The sequence below is a fragment of the Mesoplodon densirostris genome, chromosome 10 (genome assembly GCF_025265405.1).
Source record: "Mesoplodon densirostris isolate mMesDen1 chromosome 10, mMesDen1 primary haplotype, whole genome shotgun sequence".
NCBI classification, from domain to species: Eukaryota; Metazoa; Chordata; class Mammalia; order Artiodactyla; family Ziphiidae; genus Mesoplodon; species Mesoplodon densirostris.
In genome coordinates this window covers 32389192-32410642 of record NC_082670.1, presented here as the reverse complement: position 1 = coordinate 32410642, position 21451 = coordinate 32389192, and the positions used below count along the sequence as shown (strand labels likewise).

At 53.2% G+C, this 21451-nt stretch overlaps 2 protein-coding genes across 4 annotated transcripts; one reads left to right on the top strand and one right to left on the bottom strand.

Moving 5' to 3' along the window:
• Positions 1-45: 45 nt before the first annotated feature.
• Positions 46-19687, top strand: PPP2R5D (protein phosphatase 2 regulatory subunit B'delta). The gene is made up of 16 exons (XM_060110125.1): positions 46-209; positions 5103-5180; positions 14125-14335; positions 14591-14790; positions 14889-14999; positions 15121-15213; positions 15651-15781; positions 15919-15978; positions 16072-16180; positions 16395-16448; positions 16757-16927; positions 17036-17163; positions 17811-17912; positions 18007-18079; positions 18222-18338; positions 18485-19687. Exons 1-16 carry the CDS (start codon positions 183-185, stop codon positions 18620-18622), a joined length of 1803 nt encoding a protein of 600 aa, XP_059966108.1. The 5' UTR covers positions 46-182; the 3' UTR covers positions 18623-19687.
• MEA1 (male-enhanced antigen 1) lies at positions 19569-21297 on the bottom strand. Of its 3 annotated transcripts, none has more exons than XM_060110130.1 (4): positions 21223-21297; positions 20458-20737; positions 20272-20374; positions 19569-19964 (listed from the first exon to the last, which is right to left on the bottom strand). In XM_060110130.1, the coding sequence occupies exons 2-4, from the start codon at positions 20725-20727 to the stop codon at positions 19813-19815; spliced, it is 525 nt and encodes a 174-aa protein (XP_059966113.1). In that variant the 5' UTR covers positions 20728-20737; positions 21223-21297; the 3' UTR covers positions 19569-19812. The 3 variants fall into 3 exon arrangements, with proteins under 3 accessions (XP_059966113.1, XP_059966114.1, XP_059966111.1); XM_060110131.1 differs by lacking the exon at positions 21223-21297 and adding an exon at positions 21074-21216; XM_060110128.1 differs by lacking the exon at positions 21223-21297 and adding an exon at positions 21114-21216.
• Between the last annotated feature and the right edge of the window lie 154 nt (positions 21298-21451).

Here is a 21451-nt window from a genome sequence, read left to right as displayed (position 1 = left end):
GGCGGCGCCTGGTTGTCAGGCAGGTTTGTAAGAGTTCGGGCCAATTGGAGGCACAGACACCGCTCGACCCGGGCGCAGCGCGCAGGCGGTGGCGAAGAGAAGCCGAGCGGGCCGAGTGCGGCCGAGCAAAGCCGGAGCCGGAGCGGGGCCGCAAGAGCCGGGCCGGGTCCGGACGGGCCGAGATGCCCTATAAACTGAAGAAGGAGAAGGTGAGCGTGGCCCTTTTCCCCGCGCCTCCGCCTCGGGGCCTGCGCGGAGCTCTGGGAGGGGCCCGAGCCAGGCCCGGGACAGCCCCAGACTGACCCTCCCGTCCGGCCCCCGCAGGACTCCCGGGGCCGGCCCTCCGCCCCGGCTGCTGGTCGCACCCCCAGCCTGTGCCGCAGCTGAGAAAGCTCCCTCCCTTGTCCGGGGTAGAGTACCCCCACATGCACCTCCCTCCACCAACCCCCGGCCCAGGGTAACCTCCTCCCTCCAGATCCTGCCCCACTCCCAGGTTACTCCCCTGCCTTTTCTGCCCTCATCCCCTCCCCATCACCACCCCATCCCCCACCCGTTTGCCGTTTGGGACAGCCGCTTATCTGAGACTGCACGTCCCTCCAGAACTAACCCACCTCTCCAACCCCGCGCAGCCCCTTCTCTTCCCTCCTCTTCCCGCCCGCCTGGGCCTGGGCCTGGGCCTGGGCCTGCGCCTGCCTTCTCCACCGTCCCCTACAGCCCCTTCTCCCTCCCTGCCAGGCTCCTTGACCTAGAACGGCTCTGCTTTCTCTCTCCTCCACCGAATCTGGCCTAGGCCCCTCCCTCTAGTTCTTCCTTCACACACAAACTTGTAAACCAGGACTGAGCCCTTCCTTCTGCCGATGGAACCTCGGAACGTCAGCGTGTCTGAGCGCATCCAGTGCAATCCCTAGTGATACAGATGAGGAGACTGAGGCCCCGACAGGGGGACAGGGGAAGGGACTTGGCCAAGGTCACACAGCCTACTGGAGGCCCAGCTGTAATATCAGGTCTCCTGACTTAAAGGCCTCCTCTGTTCCAAAGCCCCTCTAACAGGCATCAACCCACTCCCAGGTGCATCCTCAACCAGTCACCTTTCCTAATCTGGGCAGGCTACTCCCCTTATTCCTAATTGAAGATAACCTTTGCATTTTTCCTTTTTTGTACCAGTGCTGGGTTTCTGTCTTTCCTGGGCCACACTGTCCTCAAATTGGGAATCTGCCCTCACTATCAGATTAGCTGTCCTTCTTACTCCACAGGGCAGCCACCCCTGGACACCCTTGCCTTTGTCTTGGTGTCTTGACACGGCGTTTCTTGATGCTGCCTTCTTTCACCTTCCTCTTCTACCTCCGAACTGCCTTCCCCTCTTCTTCATCCCTGTCTTTCCCTACCCTCTGTTTCCTGCTGCTGCTGATGTCTGACTCAGAGGTGTGGTTCCTTTGAGGTACAGACTCACACAGAGGATGCTAGGATACCAGTTCCAGCCTCCCCCAGCTTCTTCTTTCCTGGGGCTGGTCCTTCATGGTGGGCGCTAGCTCTGGCCTGGTGTTCTGCTCACCCACTTTATGACCCCAGAGGTGTCTTGCTTTCATTTGCCCTCTGATTGGCTGGGTTGCTGGGTTGCCATCTCTGACCTTATCAGTTAAACTCCCTATCCTGGGGCTGTTGGAGATTTGCCAGGCAGCTCTGATTCTGGATTGTCCCCATAACCTCTCAGGGCCTGAGATTCTGAGTGTTGAGTTGGTGATGGTATAGCAGGCATTGAACCTCCTTGGGTGCTGAGCTGGGCAGGTTTGGGTGCCCCACCGAGGCCCTGTGTCCTTGGGGAGCAGGCATGCTGAGGTGGTTTGGGCAGCTTAGCTGTAGGTGATGCATACAAAAGTCAGCCACACCAGGAGCTGAAGGGCTCCTACAAGGAATGTGGAGAGCAATGCAATTCAGGGGAAGCTGGTGAGGTCCTCACTGATCTGTAGTTGTTAGTCTGATGGAACGGATACTGTCCCATCCACAGAAAGCCTTAATCTACTAGAGGATTGAGAAGAAGAAGAAAAATTCTTAAGACTTGCTAGGACCACAGGTGTTAAGTGTTTGGTTGGGAAAGAGTATGGGAAGGATTGGTGTGCATGGGGCCAGGCATCTCTGATCCCCTTTAAGGTTTAACTTTCCACTTTTGATTTCTAGTTGCATTTGGCCTCCTTCAATGGTTGACAAGTCCTGACGATGTCACTGGGGTTTGCCTAAAAGAGGTGGGGGCAGAGAGGAGGTGGGGGATGGAGGGTCTGTATTGCTCATCCATCACCTCTCCCCTTTCTCCTTCATCTCTGCTGGTCCCATGCCTGGCCTAACCTCATGGCCTCCTCCCTGAAGCCCGTCCTGAACCCTTAGTTGGGGGTGAGCTCTCCCTCCTCCCCTGGATTTGCAGAGTACTCGGTAGGTCATTTATGGCTCTTTTGTGTTCCCTTGGACTGGGATTAATTGTAGACAAGTCTTTTCTTCCCCCTTGAGATAATAACTAAGTTCCATTTTGGTTTGGCATCTCCTTGTACACAGTAGGTGCTCAATGGATGAGTGCTGAGTCAATCCTTGGGGAGATTTGCATCCTTCCTCTTCCCTCATGTTCTGATCTAGGACTTCTCTCTTTTACGTTCCTGGGTGGTGGCGTGCCTTTGCTCCCTCCCACTTTCTTCTTGTTCATAATAATAGTAATAACATTGACTAACATTTCATTTTTCATGTGCCAGACACTGTGCTAAAGGGAATTAGGGGTACTTCCCTGGCGGTCCAGTTGTCCCGTGCTTCCACTGCAGGGGGCACGGGTTCGATCCCTGGTCGGGGAACTAAGATCCCGCATGCTGTGTGGCACAGACAAAAAAGAAAAACGTTAAAAATTAAAAAAAGGGGGGGGGGGCGGAATTAGGTACTTTGATTGTCAGCACTTAATAGGTGAGGGAAACAGGCTCAGCGAGGCTAGTTAAGTTGCCCATGATTGTATAGCCAGTAAGAGCTGGGCCTGGAACACAGGGCTGGCTCTAAACCACATTGCCATGCAGCACTGGACAGCTGGGCTGGGCTGAAGTGTGTGCATTTCACCTGCTCAGCGGGAGCCAGGAAGCAAGGGTGGTGGCCTGGTTCCCACGCCCACCCCCCAACGCCACCCCCCAGGCAGCCGGGATCTTTCTTCTGCACATTGCCTGAGAGATATGTCTGAGTGCTGCAGGGTGGGTGGAGGGGTACAAAAAGGAACAAGGAGCTCACGATCAAGGAGAGAGGTGAGACGTGGGTGCAGATGGGCCAGCTTTGTCCGAGAGGCCCACGTCTGGGGTGTGTGCAGACGGTCACCTCAGTGTTGCGTCCTGCCTGCACCCCCTCTTCCTTTTCCTCTCCACCCCACACTCTGCACCACTTGCTGGCCCCTCGGCAAGGGGTGAGTGTGCCCCGCCTGGTCAGTGGGCCCTGGGAGAGCGCCTAGCCACCCAGAGCACAGGGCTCCTTCCTACTGCTATGACTGCCTGGAGCTGCTCCACACCTGGGAACGGCTTCCTGCCTCCCCACCCCCACGAAGCCTTCCCCCTGCTCCAGCCTACGCGGAGCTCTCTTCTCCCTGAAATCCTTTTGCCCCCGTGGGCATAATCACTGGATTTAACACTTCTCACTGAAGGGGCTCAGGTGCTATCAAGTGGCAGAATCTCAGAGCTAGAAGTGATTTCCAGGGTCCTCCAATCCGATCTGCATTTAAGGCTCGGGACCCTTTTGCATCATGCCTTGGAGGAGGCATGAATGCACCTCTGCTTGAATGCTCTTGGGTTGGGGAGCTTACAGCCTCACTAGGCAGCCGGTTTCTGTGCAGCTGCTCCAGGAGAAAAGTCTTCCTTCTTTGGAGCCTCAGCCTGTCTTCCTGTCACTTCTGCCTGTGGCTCTTGGGCCTCTGGATCCACATAGAACAAGTTGCATCTTTAGTCCACATGGCAGCCCTTCATTTATTCGTAAAGATCCCTCTTGCTCCCCCACCCGCCATGACTCCTCCCTTCCATTGTTAACTATCACAGTTCCTGCAGCTGTTGCTCTCAGGACCTGCTTTTGAATCTACTCCCTGTATGGGTTGTATTTTCCCCGAAGAAAACCTAGCCTTTGTCTTTGTCCCTCCCAAAGTGTGATGCTCTCGACTGTACCAGATCCTCCAGAATGGCCCTATCAGTGCCAAGGATGGGGCGCTTCCATGTCCCCTGGTGCCAGGCGCTCTGCACAGGTCTGTTAACTGGATGGCAGGTCACATGAGCTGCCGTGGCAGCCACAGCACGTGGATGATTTGTGTTGAGCTTTTGCAGTCAGACCTAAACCCCCAAGTCTTTTTCACATTTTCCTCATCCTGTCCCTGGGCAGTTGCTTTTTTTTGGCCCAAAGCATAGGAAGAGATGCTGGGCAGGCCAGGGCTCTGAGCCAGCAGCTAGGTTCCCAAGGGAGACTTTGGACTAGTGCGCATTCTTTATAGCAATTCTGGGCCTTATCCCCATCCCTGTCCTTGTGCTTGTCTACCGAGGCATTCTTGGGACGATTCCTATACCTGTTAGCATCCCTGGGCCCCACTGATTATGCCAGTAGCAGTTTCTAGTCTGGATGCTGTTTGTGATATCCAAAAAAGGCTTCCAGGTCTTTCCAGATGGCCTCAGGGGTAGAGTGGTGACCCCCTTCCCTCCAGCATGAGAGCCTCAGGCCCCCTCTGCCCGCTTTAGCCAGAAGCCAGTCTGAGCAGCTTCTTCCATGTTGCTCTTCCCTTGAGCCTCGTCACCCTGGTTCTTACTTGACAGAGGCCCTAACTCATACAACAGCCTTGTGAGGTGAAGGAGCATGGTCATGCTGGATTATTGTGTGTTAGAGTTGTCTTCCTAACCAGATTCTGAACTCGGTGGTGCCTTTGAGGGACTGAATCTCCCTTTGTGTACCCAACCTGCCACCCCACCGCCCCAGGTTTAAGGTAGGTGCTCAGTGGTGCTGATTGACTCATTGATTCAATTGGACAGAGGAGAATTACAACAGAGACCTGAGGGATGAGGATGAGGCCTCTCCCTTCCTTGGCATCTGTTAACTCTACCTTCGTCTTCTCCCTTCAGGAGCCCCCCAAGCTTGCCAAAGGCGTGGCCAAGCCCAGCAGCTCGAGCAAGGATGGTGGAGGCGAGAGTGCTGAGGAGGTAATGAACATGGGCATAGCCCTAGTTATGGTGCAGGCGCCAGTTACACCTGCTTGATGGCCAGTGGGGTGAGGGATCTCAGGGGGCCGGAGATTATTGGGGCAGAAGGGAAGGATACTTTCATAGCCAGGGAGGGGCCTGGACAGCCCATCCAGACTGCCCTCAGGCAGGCTTTCCCTTTGGCGGCTATGGACCAAATAAGCCCTCCAGTTTTTCTGATTCCGCAGGGATTCCTGTGAAAGTCAATTCTCTGTCTACCAAAGTGTTGAGAATTCCTTTTCTCTTAGGGCAAAAAGCTAGGGGTACTGAGTCCTGGGGAGGAGGGAAAAGTACATGGGAGCACATGGGTGCTCAGTGGGGTGACTTCAGTGTAGCTCTGGGTGGGGCAGGGGTGGGGAGTGGCTGATGTCCTTGAGTCGGGCAGGGCTGGGCCCACCTTTCTTGGTCCTGATCAGATGGGAGCTGCTGAAGGACAGGCATGAGCAGAGGTCAGCGCAGCTTGGCAATCTAGGGCTGTAAAGCAATAAATGACAAGCAGAGAGCACACAGGAGGGTGGAGGGACTTAAGGAAGTCCAGGGTGTGTCCATGGAAGTTTGGGAGTGTGCTCAGTGGGATGCTTGGATGCTGAACGGTCCTGGGAGCACACTGAGCAAGTGCCTGTGTTACCCGGAAGCTGGTGATCCTTGGTTTCTGTGCTTCCTCCCTCCTGTGCTAAACTGTTCAGAGGGATGGAGGTGAATAGGAAATGGAGCTGTCTAATTCTGGGCAGGTCTTGTGGGTTGGGGGCGGGTCATGGAGAGGAGATCGATTAAAAAGCGTTTGGTTGGGGTTAACTCTGGATTTGGATTTTTCTGGATACTTCTGGTCCCTATCACCTCCAAAGAGAGCCAAGCACTTTTCACACCTGCGACCATCATTTTACCCTCACTTGAGTGATGCGAGGAAGCAGGGTAGGTTGTCTCCATCTTACAGACGTGCGAGTTGAGGACCACAGAAGAGAAGTTCCTCCTTCCTCTGCACATACGCTGGCATCTGAACATGTCTCTCGGCCAGTCCTTATCACTCAGTGCCGGCACTGTTGGTTCCCAGATGTGTTTCTCCCCACCAGACTGTGAACTCTGAGGGAAGGAGCTTGCTTCTTCCCCACACCTGTGTGCTGACACCCTTGTTTCACAGGAGATCACCAGGAGATGCTTCTGGAGGGCACACCCTCTGGGCTCAGTCTCCCCTTCAGGAGCCGTGACATGTGTGGGACCCACAGGGAAGGTGGTCGGGAGCCGGCAACTGATACTCAAAGCGGCAAGAGACTTGGAAACAGGATTTAAAGGGACAGAAAGGAATAGCTTGGGGGGCCACTCCTGCCTTCTGCCGGACTCCCTCCTGCTCGTTCAGTTACTAGACAGATTGGCTGTCATTTCCTGGAAGCAGCCCTCCTTGACCACCCGCCCCCATCCCCATGCCCAGGACGCAGTCAGGGCCCCTGGTACCCAGCATCACTCCACGGCAGTGCTTAATCACAGCTGTAATGAAACAATTCCGTGGGAATTCATTGTGTGTCAGTTGTCTCCTGTGTTAACACTTAGCTCCTGAGAGGCTCTCGCTCACACCGAAGGGCCTGGCCCCCTGGAAGCACCAGCATTTGAATGCATTAGTGAATGGATGAGCAAACAAACCAACTTCCAATTAGACCTGGAAGGAACCCTCTCCTTTCATAGGTAGGAAAATGAAGGCTGAAGCAGCTTAAGAAATAAGCTGAGACCAGCTGCTGTGATTTCTCCACCGCCCTCTGGAAAAGAAGAGTGTCGTGTTCACCTTGGGCTCTGTTTTATGAAATGCCGCTCAGGGCTCACCTGTCTGAGGCAGCTGCAGGAATTCTGCTCCATGATTTTGCAGAAATGCACCCAGGTGGCCCCAGGCAGTGGGACATGGAATAGTTGGGGGCCAGGCTGTGAGGCCTAGGTCATCAAAAGCTGTTTGTCACAGTCCTTCTCTTGCCCTTTTTCTTTCTTTCTTTTCTTTTTTTTTTTGATGTGGACCATTTTTAAAGTCTTTATTGAATTTGTTACAAAATTGCTTCTGTTTTATGGGTTTGTTTTTTTTTTTTTTTTTGGCTGCGAAGCATGTGGGATCTTAGCTCCCAACCAGGGATTGAACTCTCAACCCCTGCATTGGAAGGCAAAGTCTTAACCACTGGACCGCCAAGGAAATCCCTCCGTTGCCCTTTTTCTAGTCCAGAATTTTGGGTTCTTACAGCCAAACTTACCCCGTGTCAAGCATTTGCCAGTCTTTCCAACTGATCTTAATAATTTATAGCAGCAAACATTTATTTTATTGAGCAGTTACTTGTGTATTAGTTTCCTAGGACAGCCATACCAGTTACCATGAATTGGGTGGCTTAAAATACCAGAAGTTTATTCTCTCATAGCTGTGGAGGTCAGAAGTCTGAAATCAAGGTGTCAGCAGGCCTTGTTCCTCTGAGGTTCTAGGGAAGAATCTCTTCCATGCCTCTCTCCCAGCTTCGGTGGCTTTCTGCGATCTGCTCCTTGGCTTGTAGAAGCATCATTCCAATCTCTGCCTCCGTCTTCACTCAGCGTTCTCCCCTGTGCCTCTGTCTCTGTGTCCAAATTTCCCTCTTCTTATAAGAACACCAGTCATGTTGGATTTAGGGCCCACCCTAATCCAGTATGACCTCATTTAACTTGATTACATCTGCAAAGACCCTGTTTCCAAATACGATCACATTCATAGATGTTGGGTTGATGTGAATTTTGGGGGAACACTGTTCAACGCAGTACACTCTGTCTCAGGCACTGTGCTAAGTACTTGCATGCATTTAATCTTATAATCTTCTCATTTAATCTCTACAGCAGTCGCTGAGGTCATCTGTTACCATTATCAGCCCCATTTTACAGAGGAAACTGAGGCTTAGTCATGTTAAGTAGCTTTCACTCAGGCCAGGTCTGTGGCCAGTCCTCCTGTGCTCTTAATGACCTAATAGGCTGGTTCTAAGATTCTAGAAGAGTCTTAGAATGGAAAGGAGCCTTGAGAGATTAGGTCGGACTCTGCTACAAGGCAGGGGTCTTTCCTGGCCTGTCTTTGGAAAAACCATTTCAGTGTTGTGGACTTTTCTATGTGCTGTGCCCTGCCCTGAGTTCTGGGAGCAGGGACAGAGGGAGGAAGAAACGATCCTGGTCTCCCCCACTTCAGCCTGACATCACTGTAGCCAGAGTTGTTACCCTAAAAACATTTTTGGTCCTATCAGTCCTTTACTTAAAAGCCTCTCTTGGCATCTCACTGCTCACAAATTCAAATACGCACGCAGCCTCAGGCCTCCTGGGCGGGCCCCGCCCTGTTCTTCCAGCCCCTCTGGACTTTCCATCTTCCAACCCGACAAGCCTTTTGTGGCTCAGGGCTCTTATTGGTGTCATCCTATTGGCCTGGACTGCTTTATCTCTCTCTTTTCATTCTTTGCCTAAACCCGTGTTTATCCTTTAAGAGCCAAATGAAAAGTCACCTCTTCAGGGAGGGCTTCCCTAATTCTTCAGGCAGAGTTTGTCACTCAGCCCTCTGAGTTCCTGAATCCTTTGCGGCGCTCTGGTTTTGCATTGCCCTGTACTAATGGCCGCTTTCGTGTCTGTCTTGCCCACTGGACGGTGAGCTCTTCGAGGGCAAGGGCCATGTCTTATTCACCTTTTAATCTCTAATGTGTAGCATGATGTTTATTGAATAAATGAATTAAGAATGGGTTTTTTGTAAGCTGTTACGAAAAACCCAAACTAACTCTTTGGCCAACCCAACAGCGCTCTAGGTGTCAATACAGGAGAGAATGCCTCTCTGATTTTCAGGATTTGAAACTAAAATGATCTTCTCTCAGCTAGTTAATTCATTATGCAAAAGCTTTAACATTAATCTTTGCATTTTTCACTGATAATTTTATCTTTCATCTTTCTACTACAGTACCTTCTATAGTGCTTAAATTATATTTCTACGTCCTACTTTATGTTTAAATATATGGGTTTAATGATTACCGGTGTCTGTGTTAGGGTCAGGTTGGAATGGAATTGGTTCAGAGTGGGCAAGTATAGTTGCAGTCTCCTGAGTGTGAGGGTGGTGTATAAATGCAAAGTCCCACTGGAGGGGCTTCCCTTGTGGCGCAGTGGTTGAGAATCCGCCTGCCAGTGCAGGGGACACGGGTTCGAGCCCTGGTCCGGGAAGATCCCCCATGTGGCGGAGCAACTAAGCCCGTGTGCCACAATTACAGAGCTTGCGCTCTAGAGCCCATGAGCCACAACGAAGAGTAGCCCCCACTCACCGCAACTAGAGAAAAGCCTGCATGCAGCAGCTAAGACCCAATGCAGCCAAAAATAAATAAATTATATATATATATATATATATATATATATTTTAAAAGCCCCACTGGATTGCAGGAGGTCTGAATCTAGGAAGGAAGGCTTCTTGGAGTTTGGATCCTGTTGCAAGTTTAGAAGTGGGAGGAGACGGTTGTTCAGGCAGAGGAGACAGCCACTGTGGAGTCTCAGAAGTGGGAGCAGGCAGGTCACCAGCTTGCCTTTGGGCCGTGTCCACCCATGCTCTGATGGCTGCAGAAGGTTCTCCTGGGGATGCAGCTGCCTCTCATCTCCAGCCCAGGTCAATAAAGGAGAAGTTGGAAGCTAGAGCTTTTAGGAGAAAGGGTTGAACGTGAAGTGAGTTGCTGGCACACACCTATACTCCCTTCTGACAAGTATGTTTCCAGGGCTTTGCTGGCCAGCCCAGCTGTCTCTCAGCTGCTCCTTGTATCTGGGGCCTGGGAGCCAATGGTCCTTATAAAACCAGGGTGGCCCAGTGGGCTGGGGGCGGGGCAGACTAAGCCGGCTCAGCTGCTCTCCGGCCACCCCAGCCTTCAACAATGCCATCCTGAAGGGGAAGGGACCTTAGGCATCAACTCATTGGGTGGCTTTTTAAACTATGATTTTCAGCCATGCAATCTCTGTTTTCTTAAAACCTTACTTGGAGAGTGTTTGGACTACTGATCTAGTCCAACCCTCTGCTCGTTAGCAGAGAAAATTGAGGTCTTGCTTTTCCCTTTTTGGGAAGAAGGCCTCCTTTCTCGGGATGTCCCCTCAGTGCGAGGTTCATGGAGATGCAGGGTTTCTGCATCTTATCCGGGAGGATGGAGAGAGACATATTCTTCCCGAGTCTTTTTCCTCAGTTGCCACTGAGCCCCTCAGCCTAGTATCTCTGATGTTTCTCCTTCCCACTCTGCTCCCACCACTGTGCAGGGCTTTGTTCTGAAGGTCCCCGGTCAGGACAGGAGGGACCTATGGAGATGGGCCTGGGCTTGGCGTCCCCCGCCCCCCCCCATCAATCAAATAACCAGTCATTCGCTGAATGCCTGTTAGGTGCCAGTGCCAGTGCTGAGGAGACCCAGAGGGGCACAAACCAGGGTCCTGGCTTTAAAGGGACTTGCTTTCTAGTGGGGAGATGACACATGAGCAAAGTGATCAAGAGGTGTCACTGGGGATGATCCCAGAGCCAATGGAACAGACAAGCAGTGTCAGAAGGTTGAGGGTGGAGGGTGGACATGCAAGTCCTGGAGTGATTGGAGAAGGCTTTTTGGAAGAAGGTGGGTCTTGAAAGATGCAATGCCTTCTTGGGTTCTCCCATTTTATTTTATTATTTTTTTGGCCACGCCACGTGGCTTGTGAGATCTTAGTTCCCCACCCAGGGATTGAACCCAGGTCCACAGCAGTGAAAGCACGGAGTCCTAACCATTGGACTGCCAGGGAATTCCCTGGGCTCCCCCATTTTAAAACAAGAAGGATAATGAACTCTACGGAACATTTGAGGTGTGCTAGTTTCAGGAATTTCCAGGCTGTATTCCTAAAATCCAGGGATGGGAAATAATAATAATGATAACGATAATAGTAGAAGATACTGCTTATAAGACACTTCTGTGTGCCATATACTGTTCATTTAAATCCTTATTACAACCCTGTGAGGTAGTACTATTGCCATCCCCACTTTACAGATGAGGCACAGAGAGGCTATATGACCTCCTGGAGGTTACTCAGCTAATAAATGGCAGAGCCGGTAGTCAAACCCAGACAGTCAGGCTCAAGTCTGTGCCCTTGACTGTTAAGCTCCACAGATAAGGATTGGGTTGTTCCTGCGATAGGGAAATGGGGAGAGTCTGATGCACACCAGGCTCTGGCCCCCTGGCCTTTTGCCTCTCTCCTTCATCCTCTACCAAGGTGTGATCCATCCTCTGTATACAGGAAGAGAGACCCCAGACTTCAGGGTGCCTTGCACTGTCTAACCAAAAAAATCACACTGGTTGAGTGTAGTCATGGCAAGGGAAGTGTGTGATGACTGCTCTTGCCCCACTTCTTTGCATTCCCCTAGTCAAATTGGTGTCTGGGGCTCATTTCAGGAGGAGGAGAGGGCCAGATGGCCAAAGCAGTAATGAGCTACACTGGACCCAAGACCTGCCCTGGGCTGGACCCATCGCTCCTCTCCTGCCTCTGACCCCCAGATAGGTCACAAGCTTGACATAATTGTTTCTATAAAAAATTCAAGGGCTTTCCTGGTGGCGCAGTGGTTGGGAGTCCGCCTGCCGATGTGGGGGGCATGGGTTCGTGTCCCGGTCCGGGAGGATCCCACGTGCCGCGGAGCGGCTGGGCCCGTGGGCCATGGCCGCTGGGCCTGCGCGTCCGGAGCCTGCGCTCCGCAACGGGAGAGGCCACGGCAGTGAGAGGCCCGCATACCGCAAAAAAAAAAAAAAAAAAAAATTCAAGAGCATACAAAGCATAACATTTGTCTTCCTCCTTGCCCCTTATCCCAGAGAGTTTCATATTCTCCCATTCTTATTTTATGAAGTAAGAGTTTATGGAGGGGGCTGGAGAGGAGGCGGGGATGGCAGGTGTGAGCACAGGAGGACAGTTTTCCTGTGGTGTGGGGACCCAGCTGGACGTGACCTCACTCCTCTGGTCCTGCTGCAGTCTCCTCTCTGGTTGGGGGGAAGGGCTGTCCTGTGGCTCAGCCTCTCCCCTCTCCCAGCAGGGGGTTACCTGGACAGTACCTATGAGTGGACAGCCCTGCAAACACCTGTTTGTGTGCTTCTGAAAATGGGCTTCGTGGGGCTCTTGACACCCGTGTCTGGGAGGAAGTAAAGAAATAACTTTTGGAAATTAGCTGTATTTCTCCCATTATATTGTCTTTCTTTTTTTTTTTTTTTTTTTTGGCCACGCTATGTGGCTTGCAGGATCTTAGTTCCCTGACCAGGGTCCTAACCACTGGACTGCCAGGGCATTCCCTATTTCTCCATTATAAAAGCAGTGTCAGCTTGTAAAAAATTTAGGAAAATAGGAAAAAGTCATGTCTCATTCTGTCATTACAGGAGATAGTCATGAACACAATGCACTTGTTCTTTCTTTTTCTTAACTGGATTTTGGGTTCTGTGCATGTTTTAATGTGGGTGAGCTCATTTTGTATATACAGGTTTGTATTATCCTTATTTAACTTAGCATATGGGAAGCAATTTTCTCTCATTCCATAGTTTTAGGCTTTTTGTTTTGTTTTTAATTTTTATCAGCATGGTAACAGGTGCATTGTTCAGAAGGTCAGATAATACTCTGAGGCTTTTAATGAGCAGGGCAGCCCCTGTCGCTGGCCCCTCTTCTCCTGTTGTTTTGTGTCAACCACATTCAACTCCTAACTCTTTCCTTGCAGATTGACTTTTTTTTTTTTTTTTTTAAGCTTGCCCTATTTATTTATTTATTTATTTATTTATTTATTTATTTATTTATTTTGTGGTACACGGGCCTCTCACTGTTGTGGCCTCTCCCGTTGTGGAGCACAGGCTCCGGACGCGCAGGCTCAGCGGCCATGGCTCACGGGCCCAGCCGCTCCGCGGCATGTGGGATCTTCCCGGACCGGGGCACAAACCCGTGTCCCCTGCATCGGCAGGCGGACTCTCAACCACTGCGCCACCAGGGAAGCCCCCAGATTGACTTTCATACCTCCAAATAAGATCTTTTTACTGCTTTTTTTTTTCCCCTTTAATTTGTGAGCTTTAGATATCTCTTGACTTCCTAATGTGGAAAATTAAGGCCCCAGTGTCTTTTACCTCCGTGCAGACTTTTCCCCTCCTCTCAGAATACTTATCACCCATTTTGGGTAAATTACTCTGACTGTGTAAACATTTTTCACAGCTGAACCATGTATGATTACATTTAGTACATAGTTTTCATAAACATAATTTTAACTCCATGATTTCCATGTATTTATATATTTGCCATTATAAATAAGACCATAAAAAGTGTTTTTGCACAAAGCCTTTTTTTATATTTAGGATTTTGCTTTATATTTCTAGTAGTTAAACTGCTGAGATATGGGAAGGAGTTTTTTTAACTGAAGACTGTCACACGTTCAGTAAATGATAAAATAGAGTAATCTTCAGTGTACTGCTAGATGCATTTTTACATATGTTTATGCTATGAACCACCTCCCAGACCCAGTCAAGATATGGAATGTTTCCATTAGTCAGAAAGGTCCTCGTGCCCCTCCTCAGTCACCACCCGCATCTCCCCAACCCACACCGCTGCCACCCACTCCCCGGCAGGAGAGCCACTTGTCTGACTTCTGTCACCGTCAGTCCATCAATTAGCTTTGCCTGTTCAGGAACAGGAGTGAGCGTTTTGAAGGCTCTTGATGCACAGGCAGCGGGCATCACTTTGGGAGACATGCCTTCTAGACCGCTCCCTTCCAGGGCCACATCCCGCAGTTATATCTGACCCTGGTCTTGGCTCCTTCAGGGCAGGAGGCAGCTGCTTGCTGCCCAGGCCCATAGAGGCATAAACGGACCCGGGGCTGGGCGGTGGGCCAGGCCTGGGGTGGGAAGCGTAGCTTGGCGAGTGCACTCCAGTGACTCGCTCGTTTGACCAGGCCCAGCCCCAGCCCCAGCCGCCACCACAGCCGCCACCGCAGCCGCCGTCATCCAACAAGCGTCCCAGCAACAGCACGCCGCCCCCCACACAGCTCAGCAAAATCAAGTACTCAGGGGGGCCCCAGATTGTCAAGAAGGAGCGACGGCAAAGCTCCTCCCGCTTCAACCTCAGCAAGAACCGGGAGCTGCAGAAGCTTCCTGCCCTGAAAGGTGCTTGGGAAAGGTCAAAGGGGCTGGGGCTTCGGACCTAAGGGACAGTGGGTATTGGTGGAATGGAGGTTTGGGAATGTTTGGGGGAGGGTGGAAGCCCTAGAGAATGGGAGGGGGAGTTGCGCTGGGGCTGGGGGTGGGCATCCGGGGAGCAGGATGGTGGCAGGAAGGGATCGGGGAACACCCTGCGAGGTGAGCAGGGCATAGCAGTGAAGGACCACAGAGGAGACCTGACCATGGCCAATCCGCCCCTAGACTCACCAACCCAGGAGCGGGAGGAGCTGTTTATCCAGAAGCTACGCCAGTGCTGCGTCCTCTTTGACTTTGTGTCAGACCCACTCAGTGACCTCAAATTCAAGGAGGTGAAGCGGGCGGGGCTCAATGAAATGGTGGAGTACATCACCCATAGCCGCGATGTTGTCACCGAGGCCATTTACCCTGAGGCCGTCACTATGGTAGGCACAGGGAAAGGGGAAAGCGGGCAGGGACGGGGGCCCCGGAAAAGCCCAGACCTGCTCAGAGAGCTCTCACCTGAGCCCTCCCTACCCCTCAGTTTTCAGTGAACCTCTTCCGGACGCTGCCACCTTCCTCAAATCCCACTGGGGCCGAGTTTGACCCCGAGGAAGATGAGCCCACCCTGGAGGCCGCCTGGCCGCATCTCCAGGTACCAGAGCAAAGGGGGCAGGGGCCTGGCTGTGGGCAGTGGGGCACTCTGAGCCCTGCAGCAAGGGGGCTCTCCCAGTCCTTGGGGAATGCCCCTAAGTGATGTTCCTTTCCCCCCGCAGCTCGTGTACGAGTTTTTCTTACGTTTCCTTGAGTCTCCCGATTTCCAGCCAAACATAGCCAAGAAGTACATTGACCAGAAGTTTGTCCTTGCTGTGAGTCCCTGAAATTCCTGCCTTCCCCTCCTTCCAGTCCATGAACTCTAGCCCCACGTCCCCTGACTCCAGTCCCAGCTGCTCTTTTTGGTTCTGCTGAATATAGGTACTGTATTGGGTTTCAGCTGTGTCTGGTGCAAATTGACCATGGGGGTTAAACAAACCTACTCTGTCCTTAAGAAGCTTCCAGCATAATGGAAGGAAACAAAAAAGCAACACTGTTACCCTCCCCCTTCCCCCCCCCACCCAATGGGGAATGCAGCATGTATTCCCAGACATCACCTGGGGTAGAGCAGTACAATAGAATCACTCTTCCCAGAGACTCGTCTCCACGCACCCTCTTCAGAGGGCTTCCTCTGGCCAGGACCCAAGTCACCCCAGCCCTGGCCTCCCCCGGCTCCTTCCTCACTGCCGCCTCTCCTCCCGCTTGCCCCCAGCTCCTGGACCTGTTTGACAGTGAGGACCCTCGAGAGCGGGACTTCCTCAAGACCATCTTGCATCGCATCTATGGCAAGTTTTTGGGGCTCCGGGCTTATATCCGTAGGCAGATCAACCACATCTTCTACAGGTGAGGCCAGGAGCCTGGGCTCAGGAGCAAAGCAAGCCCCTCACTAAGATGGGGTGGGAGAAGGGTGGTAGGCGGGACTCCACAGAATGCTGGAGGGGCCTCAGGGGTTATCAAGAGAGTCTTTGTTCTTCCCTCAGATTCATCTACGAGACAGAGCATCACAACGGGATTGCCGAGCTCCTGGAGATCCTGGGCAGGTGAGAGGGAAGAACCTAGAAGAGGCCGGGAGGATTGGTGCATTGAGCGTGGACCTGGCCCTTTGGTCCTGACAACCCTCCCTTAACTCCCAGCATCATCAATGGCTTTGCCTTGCCCCTGAAAGAAGAGCACAAGATGTTCCTCATCCGTGTCCTGCTTCCCCTTCACAAGGTCAAGTCTCTGAGTGTCTACCACCCTCAGGTGAGCTGCCTTCCTCCTGATGATCCCCGGCCCTGGCTGCAGAGAAAAGAGGGAAAGGGAAGCATTCCAGGCGTGATGGGGCGGCAGAGGGAGCAGGGGGCGGAATTCCTCTCTACGCCTCCCCTTCTGTTCTGGGGTCTGGTTTCTGTCACCGAACTCTCTGTGACCTTCTGAGCCCTGCACCTCACCTCCTTTCTGTCTCAACCTTCTGCAGCTGGCGTACTGCGTGGTACAGTTCCTGGAGAAGGAAAGCAGCCTCACTGAGCCGGTAACTCCCCTGCTGGGCCCCAGGGTCCACCTCTCCCTGTCAGCAGCACTTGCCAGTTGGTACCTATCAAGCAGTGCCGTAAGCACTCAGGGAGGATGTAACCCGACAGGTGACATGGTTTCCTCTCTAAAGGAGAAGTAAAACCTTTGTACACCTAGGGAGCATCCAAGCTGGAGAAACATGAGCACTTGGCTGAGGCCACCCAAGCTGTGCCCACCAGGGTTGGGAGGAGAGGGCAGGATGGTTTCCTGGAGACCCAGACAGGTGTTGAGTGAGAATTTTATTCCTGTGTCCTCCTCTTCTCACAGGTGATCGTGGGCCTTCTCAAGTTCTGGCCCAAGACCCACAGCCCCAAGGAGGTGATGTTCCTGAATGAGCTAGAGGAGATTCTGGATGTCATTGAACCTTCAGAGTTCAGCAAAGTGATGGAACCACTCTTCCGCCAGCTTGCCAAGTGTGTCTCCAGCCCCCATTTCCAGGTGAGACCCAGACCCAGAACATCCCAGCCCCTGCCTCCCAGAAAACTGAGGAGGGTCTCTAGCACAGCGAGCCATATCCCCACCGAGTCTCGCCCGTGTCCCCACCAGGTAGCAGAGCGTGCCCTCTATTACTGGAACAATGAGTACATCATGAGCCTGATAAGTGACAATGCTGCCCGAGTCCTTCCCATCATGTTCCCTGCACTCTACAGGAACTCCAAGAGCCACTGGAACAAGTAGGGAACTGGGGTGGCACTGGGCACTGAGGATCTGGTTTTGGAATGTGGGAGGGTGTGGATGGACTCAAGAGCCAGTGGTCTCATCTGGTCCCTCAGCAAGCGGGGCTGGTGCTCACTGCATATTAATAGGGCCTTGAGGGACTGACCGGGGAGAAAAGATACCCATGTGAGCGATCTGTGCTACCCAGCAGCAGAGCAGTGGCCTCTGTCGCATCTCTTCTTGAGGTCAGATATTCTGCAGCTTTGGAGATGTAATTCCATGTTGTGAGAAGCTGATGTGATCCTCTTAGTAGGTATTAAATCCCAGTGTTATAAAAAGGCTCTCCTGCTTAAAGCAAGTGCGCTGGGAGGCCATTAGTGTGGGCTAGAGGAGTAGGAAGTAGTGGGGAAAAGGGAGCTCTTGGAGCACGGGGTGTGGGAAGGATGGGTAGGCAGACTCATACCTGTAAAAGGCCTGAACTGCCAATCTCAAGTCACGTGATTTGGCCAGAGCGATGAGCTTACACTGTACAGAGGCTGGTGGGATGGGAGTAGTACATGAGAAAGCTCTTAGCAGAGACACCTCGTGGGAGAGACCAGATTGAGGTCCCGGCAGTGAGGGCAGGCTCTGGCCTCTCACACCTCGTCTTGCTTCCTGGCGGCAGGACAATCCACGGCCTCATCTACAATGCCCTGAAGCTGTTTATGGAGATGAATCAGAAGCTGTTTGATGACTGTACACAACAATACAAGGCAGAGAAGCAGAAGTGAGTCTCTCTCTCCTTGGGGGTGTTCCTCTTCCACACCAGTCCCCTGTGCTTCTCTCTCAAGCCCACCCCAATCCTGTCTTTGCTCCCTCAGGGGCCGGTTCCGAATGAAGGAGAGAGAAGAGATGTGGCAAAGGATTGAGGAGCTGGCTCGCCTTAACCCCCAGGTGAGGTGCTTCTGCCCTTGCCCTGAACTGAGGGGTCCGGCCTGGGCGGGGGGAGGGTTTGTCTGAGGAGGGGCAGGAAGCAAACAGGGTCCCCAGACTTCCCGAGCGGCTCTCGCCACTTGTCTGCCTCCTCTCCTCTCAGTATCCCATGTTCCGAGCGCCTCCCCCACTGCCTCCTGTGTACTCGATGGAGACGGAGACCCCCACGGCAGAGGACATCCAGCTTCTGAAGAGGACGGTGGAGACAGAGGCCGTGCAGGTGGGAGGGTACGGGGAGCAGAAAGACAAGACAGCCCTGGGAGGGAGAGGAGACAGGAGCCGCAGAGCCAAGGAATCAGGGCAGGAAACACTGGGGTTTCTCGGGGCGTGGTCCCCATTCCTCACCTTCTGCACATCCCCACACAGATGCTCAAGGACATCAAGAAGGAGAAAGTGCTGCTTCGGCGGAAGTCGGAGCTGCCTCAGGACGTGTACACCATCAAGGCACTGGAGGCGCACAAGCGGGCGGAAGAGTTTCTAACTGCCAGCCAGGAGGCGCTCTGACCTCCTCACCCTCCCACCACAGGGCCACAGCCCACTCAGCCCTGGGACACTGCCCCAGCCCTCCACCTTCTGCTCCCCACTGGCTGACTTGGGGCAAGGCAGGGCCTCTCTGCTCTAGGGAGGGGGATGAGGCACTTGAAGCGGGGACACCCCCAGAGTGGTCCCTCTTCTCCCCCCAAACGTGTTCATGCCTCCCTGCGGCTAGTACAGACAGGCTGAGCGCGGCAATGCTCAGCGCTCAGACAACTTGGGGATGCCTGGCCCCCTCCTGCTCCTTATCCCACAGCTGCCTGAGGCTGCTCTGAGAAATACACACGGGAATAATGTGCTCCTCTCCCCTCCCCTGCAGCCCCATTTGAACTCCAGGCGTCTCCTCCTTGTCTCCCTCCCCTGCAGGCATATAGGGAGCAGCAGGAGATGATTCTCACCAAAGTTATGTCAAACCCCATTGGCCCCTGGAGTGAATTAGCTGGAGGGGAGCCAACCCCCAACAGCACAAATAGGCCCCCAGCCCCAGCAGTGTGCAGGCTGATGGGGTTGCATTATTTCCTCTTACCCCTGCCTGATCAAGACAACATGGGAGAGCAAAAGGAGAAAAGCAGAGGCTTTGGACAGTAGATGATGAATATAAGGCCCAGATGGACCAAGAGAAGGGGATGAACAAATACCCTACCCTGTACCCCCTCTTTGGTGAGCAGCAGCCCTGGGATCACTGACATGGAAGGGACCATCCTGGGGCTGACTGCTTTCCTGTGCTGTTGGTCCCCAAAGCTAGGAAGAAGGAAGCAGGGGGCAGTGCCCTAAGCATGGCTCCCAACACCTATTTATTTCCCTGTTTGTGCTGATGCTGGGCAGGCTCTCACTTGTCCCTTTCAGGAAACTTGGAGGGGCGAGGGGTTGGGGGGGGGGGGCTGGACCCGGGTTCCAGGGGCACAGGCAGTGCAGCTTTTGGCTGTGTACATAGGGTGCTTTATTCCCCACAGAGTGATACATGCTAAGGTGGGTTGGGCTTGGACCGTTGTCCCCATATGTACAGAACTGAATAAAGTGGGTCTCTGAGAAGAAGTCTGATTTGCCTTGACGTGGAAGGGAGATGGGGAGGATGGAGATGGACATTACAACCAGGATGTGTTCAGTCCTGTGCTGGTTCTGGCCTGGGATGCAGGGAGATAAGGCACCTCTCAGGGTGATCACTTCCAGGAAGGGGCAGCCTGCCGGGCTTGGAGGGCCTTCTGTACCACATCTTCCCACTGGGCATCTGATATCTCCCGAGCCCAGGCAGGAACCCCTGGCGCAGGCAGGCTTACACCAGCCATCGTCCTTTTCACCAGCTCCACGTGTTCTGAAATCACAGGCAGACCAGTTAGGGGGTAGAAACAGTAAGACCAGCTCCCCTCCCCGTTCGTTGAATTAACCCAGAGCTTTTGGGCTAGTGAGGTCAGTGAATCTGTCCTGTTATTCCTAGGCAAGCCTGCCCATCCCCACCCCCAGCCTAGAAGAATAGCATCTCACCTGGATTCTGAAGTCTGCAAAATCTTAGATTACCAACTTGTTTTAGAAACAGGGTGTCCCTGTGACCTCCCTCTACTGGCACTAACCAGTTCCCTTCCTCCATTATTACTCCAGAATAAAAGAATGATCTCTTTTACCTGGGTCCATGGGAATAGAGCTGTGGTTGCTCGATGCTATAGCTCCCTCCTCATCTTCATCCTCACTTTCTAATGGTGGGTCTGGCAAATGAAGCCCCAGGGCCTGCAGAGCCAGAGATGACAGCTCAGGGCCAGTCCAAGGACTCCAGCTTCACCTGCTCAGGAACAATGCCTCCCCCACCATACCTGGATCCGATCCTGGATATCAGCAACTACATCTTCTCCATCCCCGACTGGTGCCAGCTCCACCTCCTCGTGTTCAGGATCTTGGTTCAGGGGCTGGTAGGAGTAGCCAGCTGGTCCTGCCCCCGTTTCCTCTTGCTCTTCCTCTGGTTCCTCACTGCTCCAATCCCCAGTGCCTTCTGTAGGGCCCTGGTGTGGCCCGAGTTCCTCAGTCTGATTGGGGAAGATACGTTCAGGACCCATGGTGTCTCCCCCTAGAACTACTGCTGCCATCGGGCAGGGGCTGCAAGAACAGGGCGGCAGGAGAATAGTGATCGGATGAAATTAAGTCCACCTTCAGCCCCTCATCCAGCTCCTTCTGGTCTCCTCCTACGTCACGAAACATTTAAACGCCCCAAGTTTCCTGCCCCCCTCCCCACCATCCAGCCTCTCCTGGGCCCTTCACCTCTTAAGCCGATTTATCTCCAACGGACGCCCACCCGCCTTACTCCGCCAATTCTTAACAGCCCAGCCAGAGGCCATGCCACCTCCCAAAAGACACCCCTTCGAGAACGCCCCTCCCCCCCAGTCCACTTAGGAACTCCTGGTCGCCAAATAAGCTCCCCTAGACAAGGCGTACCCGCCCCCTTCTCTCCTCTCCAAGGGGTTCCCCTCTGTACCGCCTGACGAACGCCCTTCGGGTCCCAGAGGTTTCCTTCAAATGGCCCCAGCTGCGCCGTCCCCAGCCGCCCCACCGAGTCTCGGCGCTGGCGTTTCCGCGCGCCTTACCCGCTCAGAGCCCGTTGCCAAACTCGCACCTTCACTTCCGGCGCGGCAGGACGTGCTGGGGTGCCTAGTCCTCCAACCCTGCCGCGCGCTCATGATTGACGCGAGCGAGGACGAAGGGTCCGCCCCTTGCCCCGCCTCCACCGTCTTCTTCCCGGACAACCAAGGACTACATTACCCAGTAACTCCCGCGATTTTTTGACACGTATCTGGGCACATGCCCAGAATCTCC

Bases quoted from the DNA above. Each gene is read 5' to 3' on its own strand.
- PPP2R5D (XM_060110125.1), top strand. From the start codon at position 183: ATGCCCTATAAACTGAAGAAGGAGAAG. The intron at 15,000-15,120 runs GTACCAGAGCAA...TTCCCCCCGCAG, and splicing joins CCGCCTGGCCGCATCTCCAG to CTCGTGTACGAGTTTTTCTT. The intron at 16,928-17,035 runs GTGAGACCCAGA...TGTCCCCACCAG, and splicing joins TCTCCAGCCCCCATTTCCAG to GTAGCAGAGCGTGCCCTCTA.
- MEA1 (XM_060110130.1), bottom strand. From the start codon at position 20,727: ATGGCAGCAGTAGTTCTAGGGGGAGACACCATGGGTCCTGAACGTATC. The intron at 20,375-20,457 runs GTATGGTGGGGG...CTGGCTCTGCAG, and splicing joins ATATCCAGGATCGGATCCAG to GCCCTGGGGCTTCATTTGCC. The intron at 19,965-20,271 runs GTAAAAGAGATC...CTGTGATTTCAG, and splicing joins CTCTATTCCCATGGACCCAG to AACACGTGGAGCTGGTGAAA.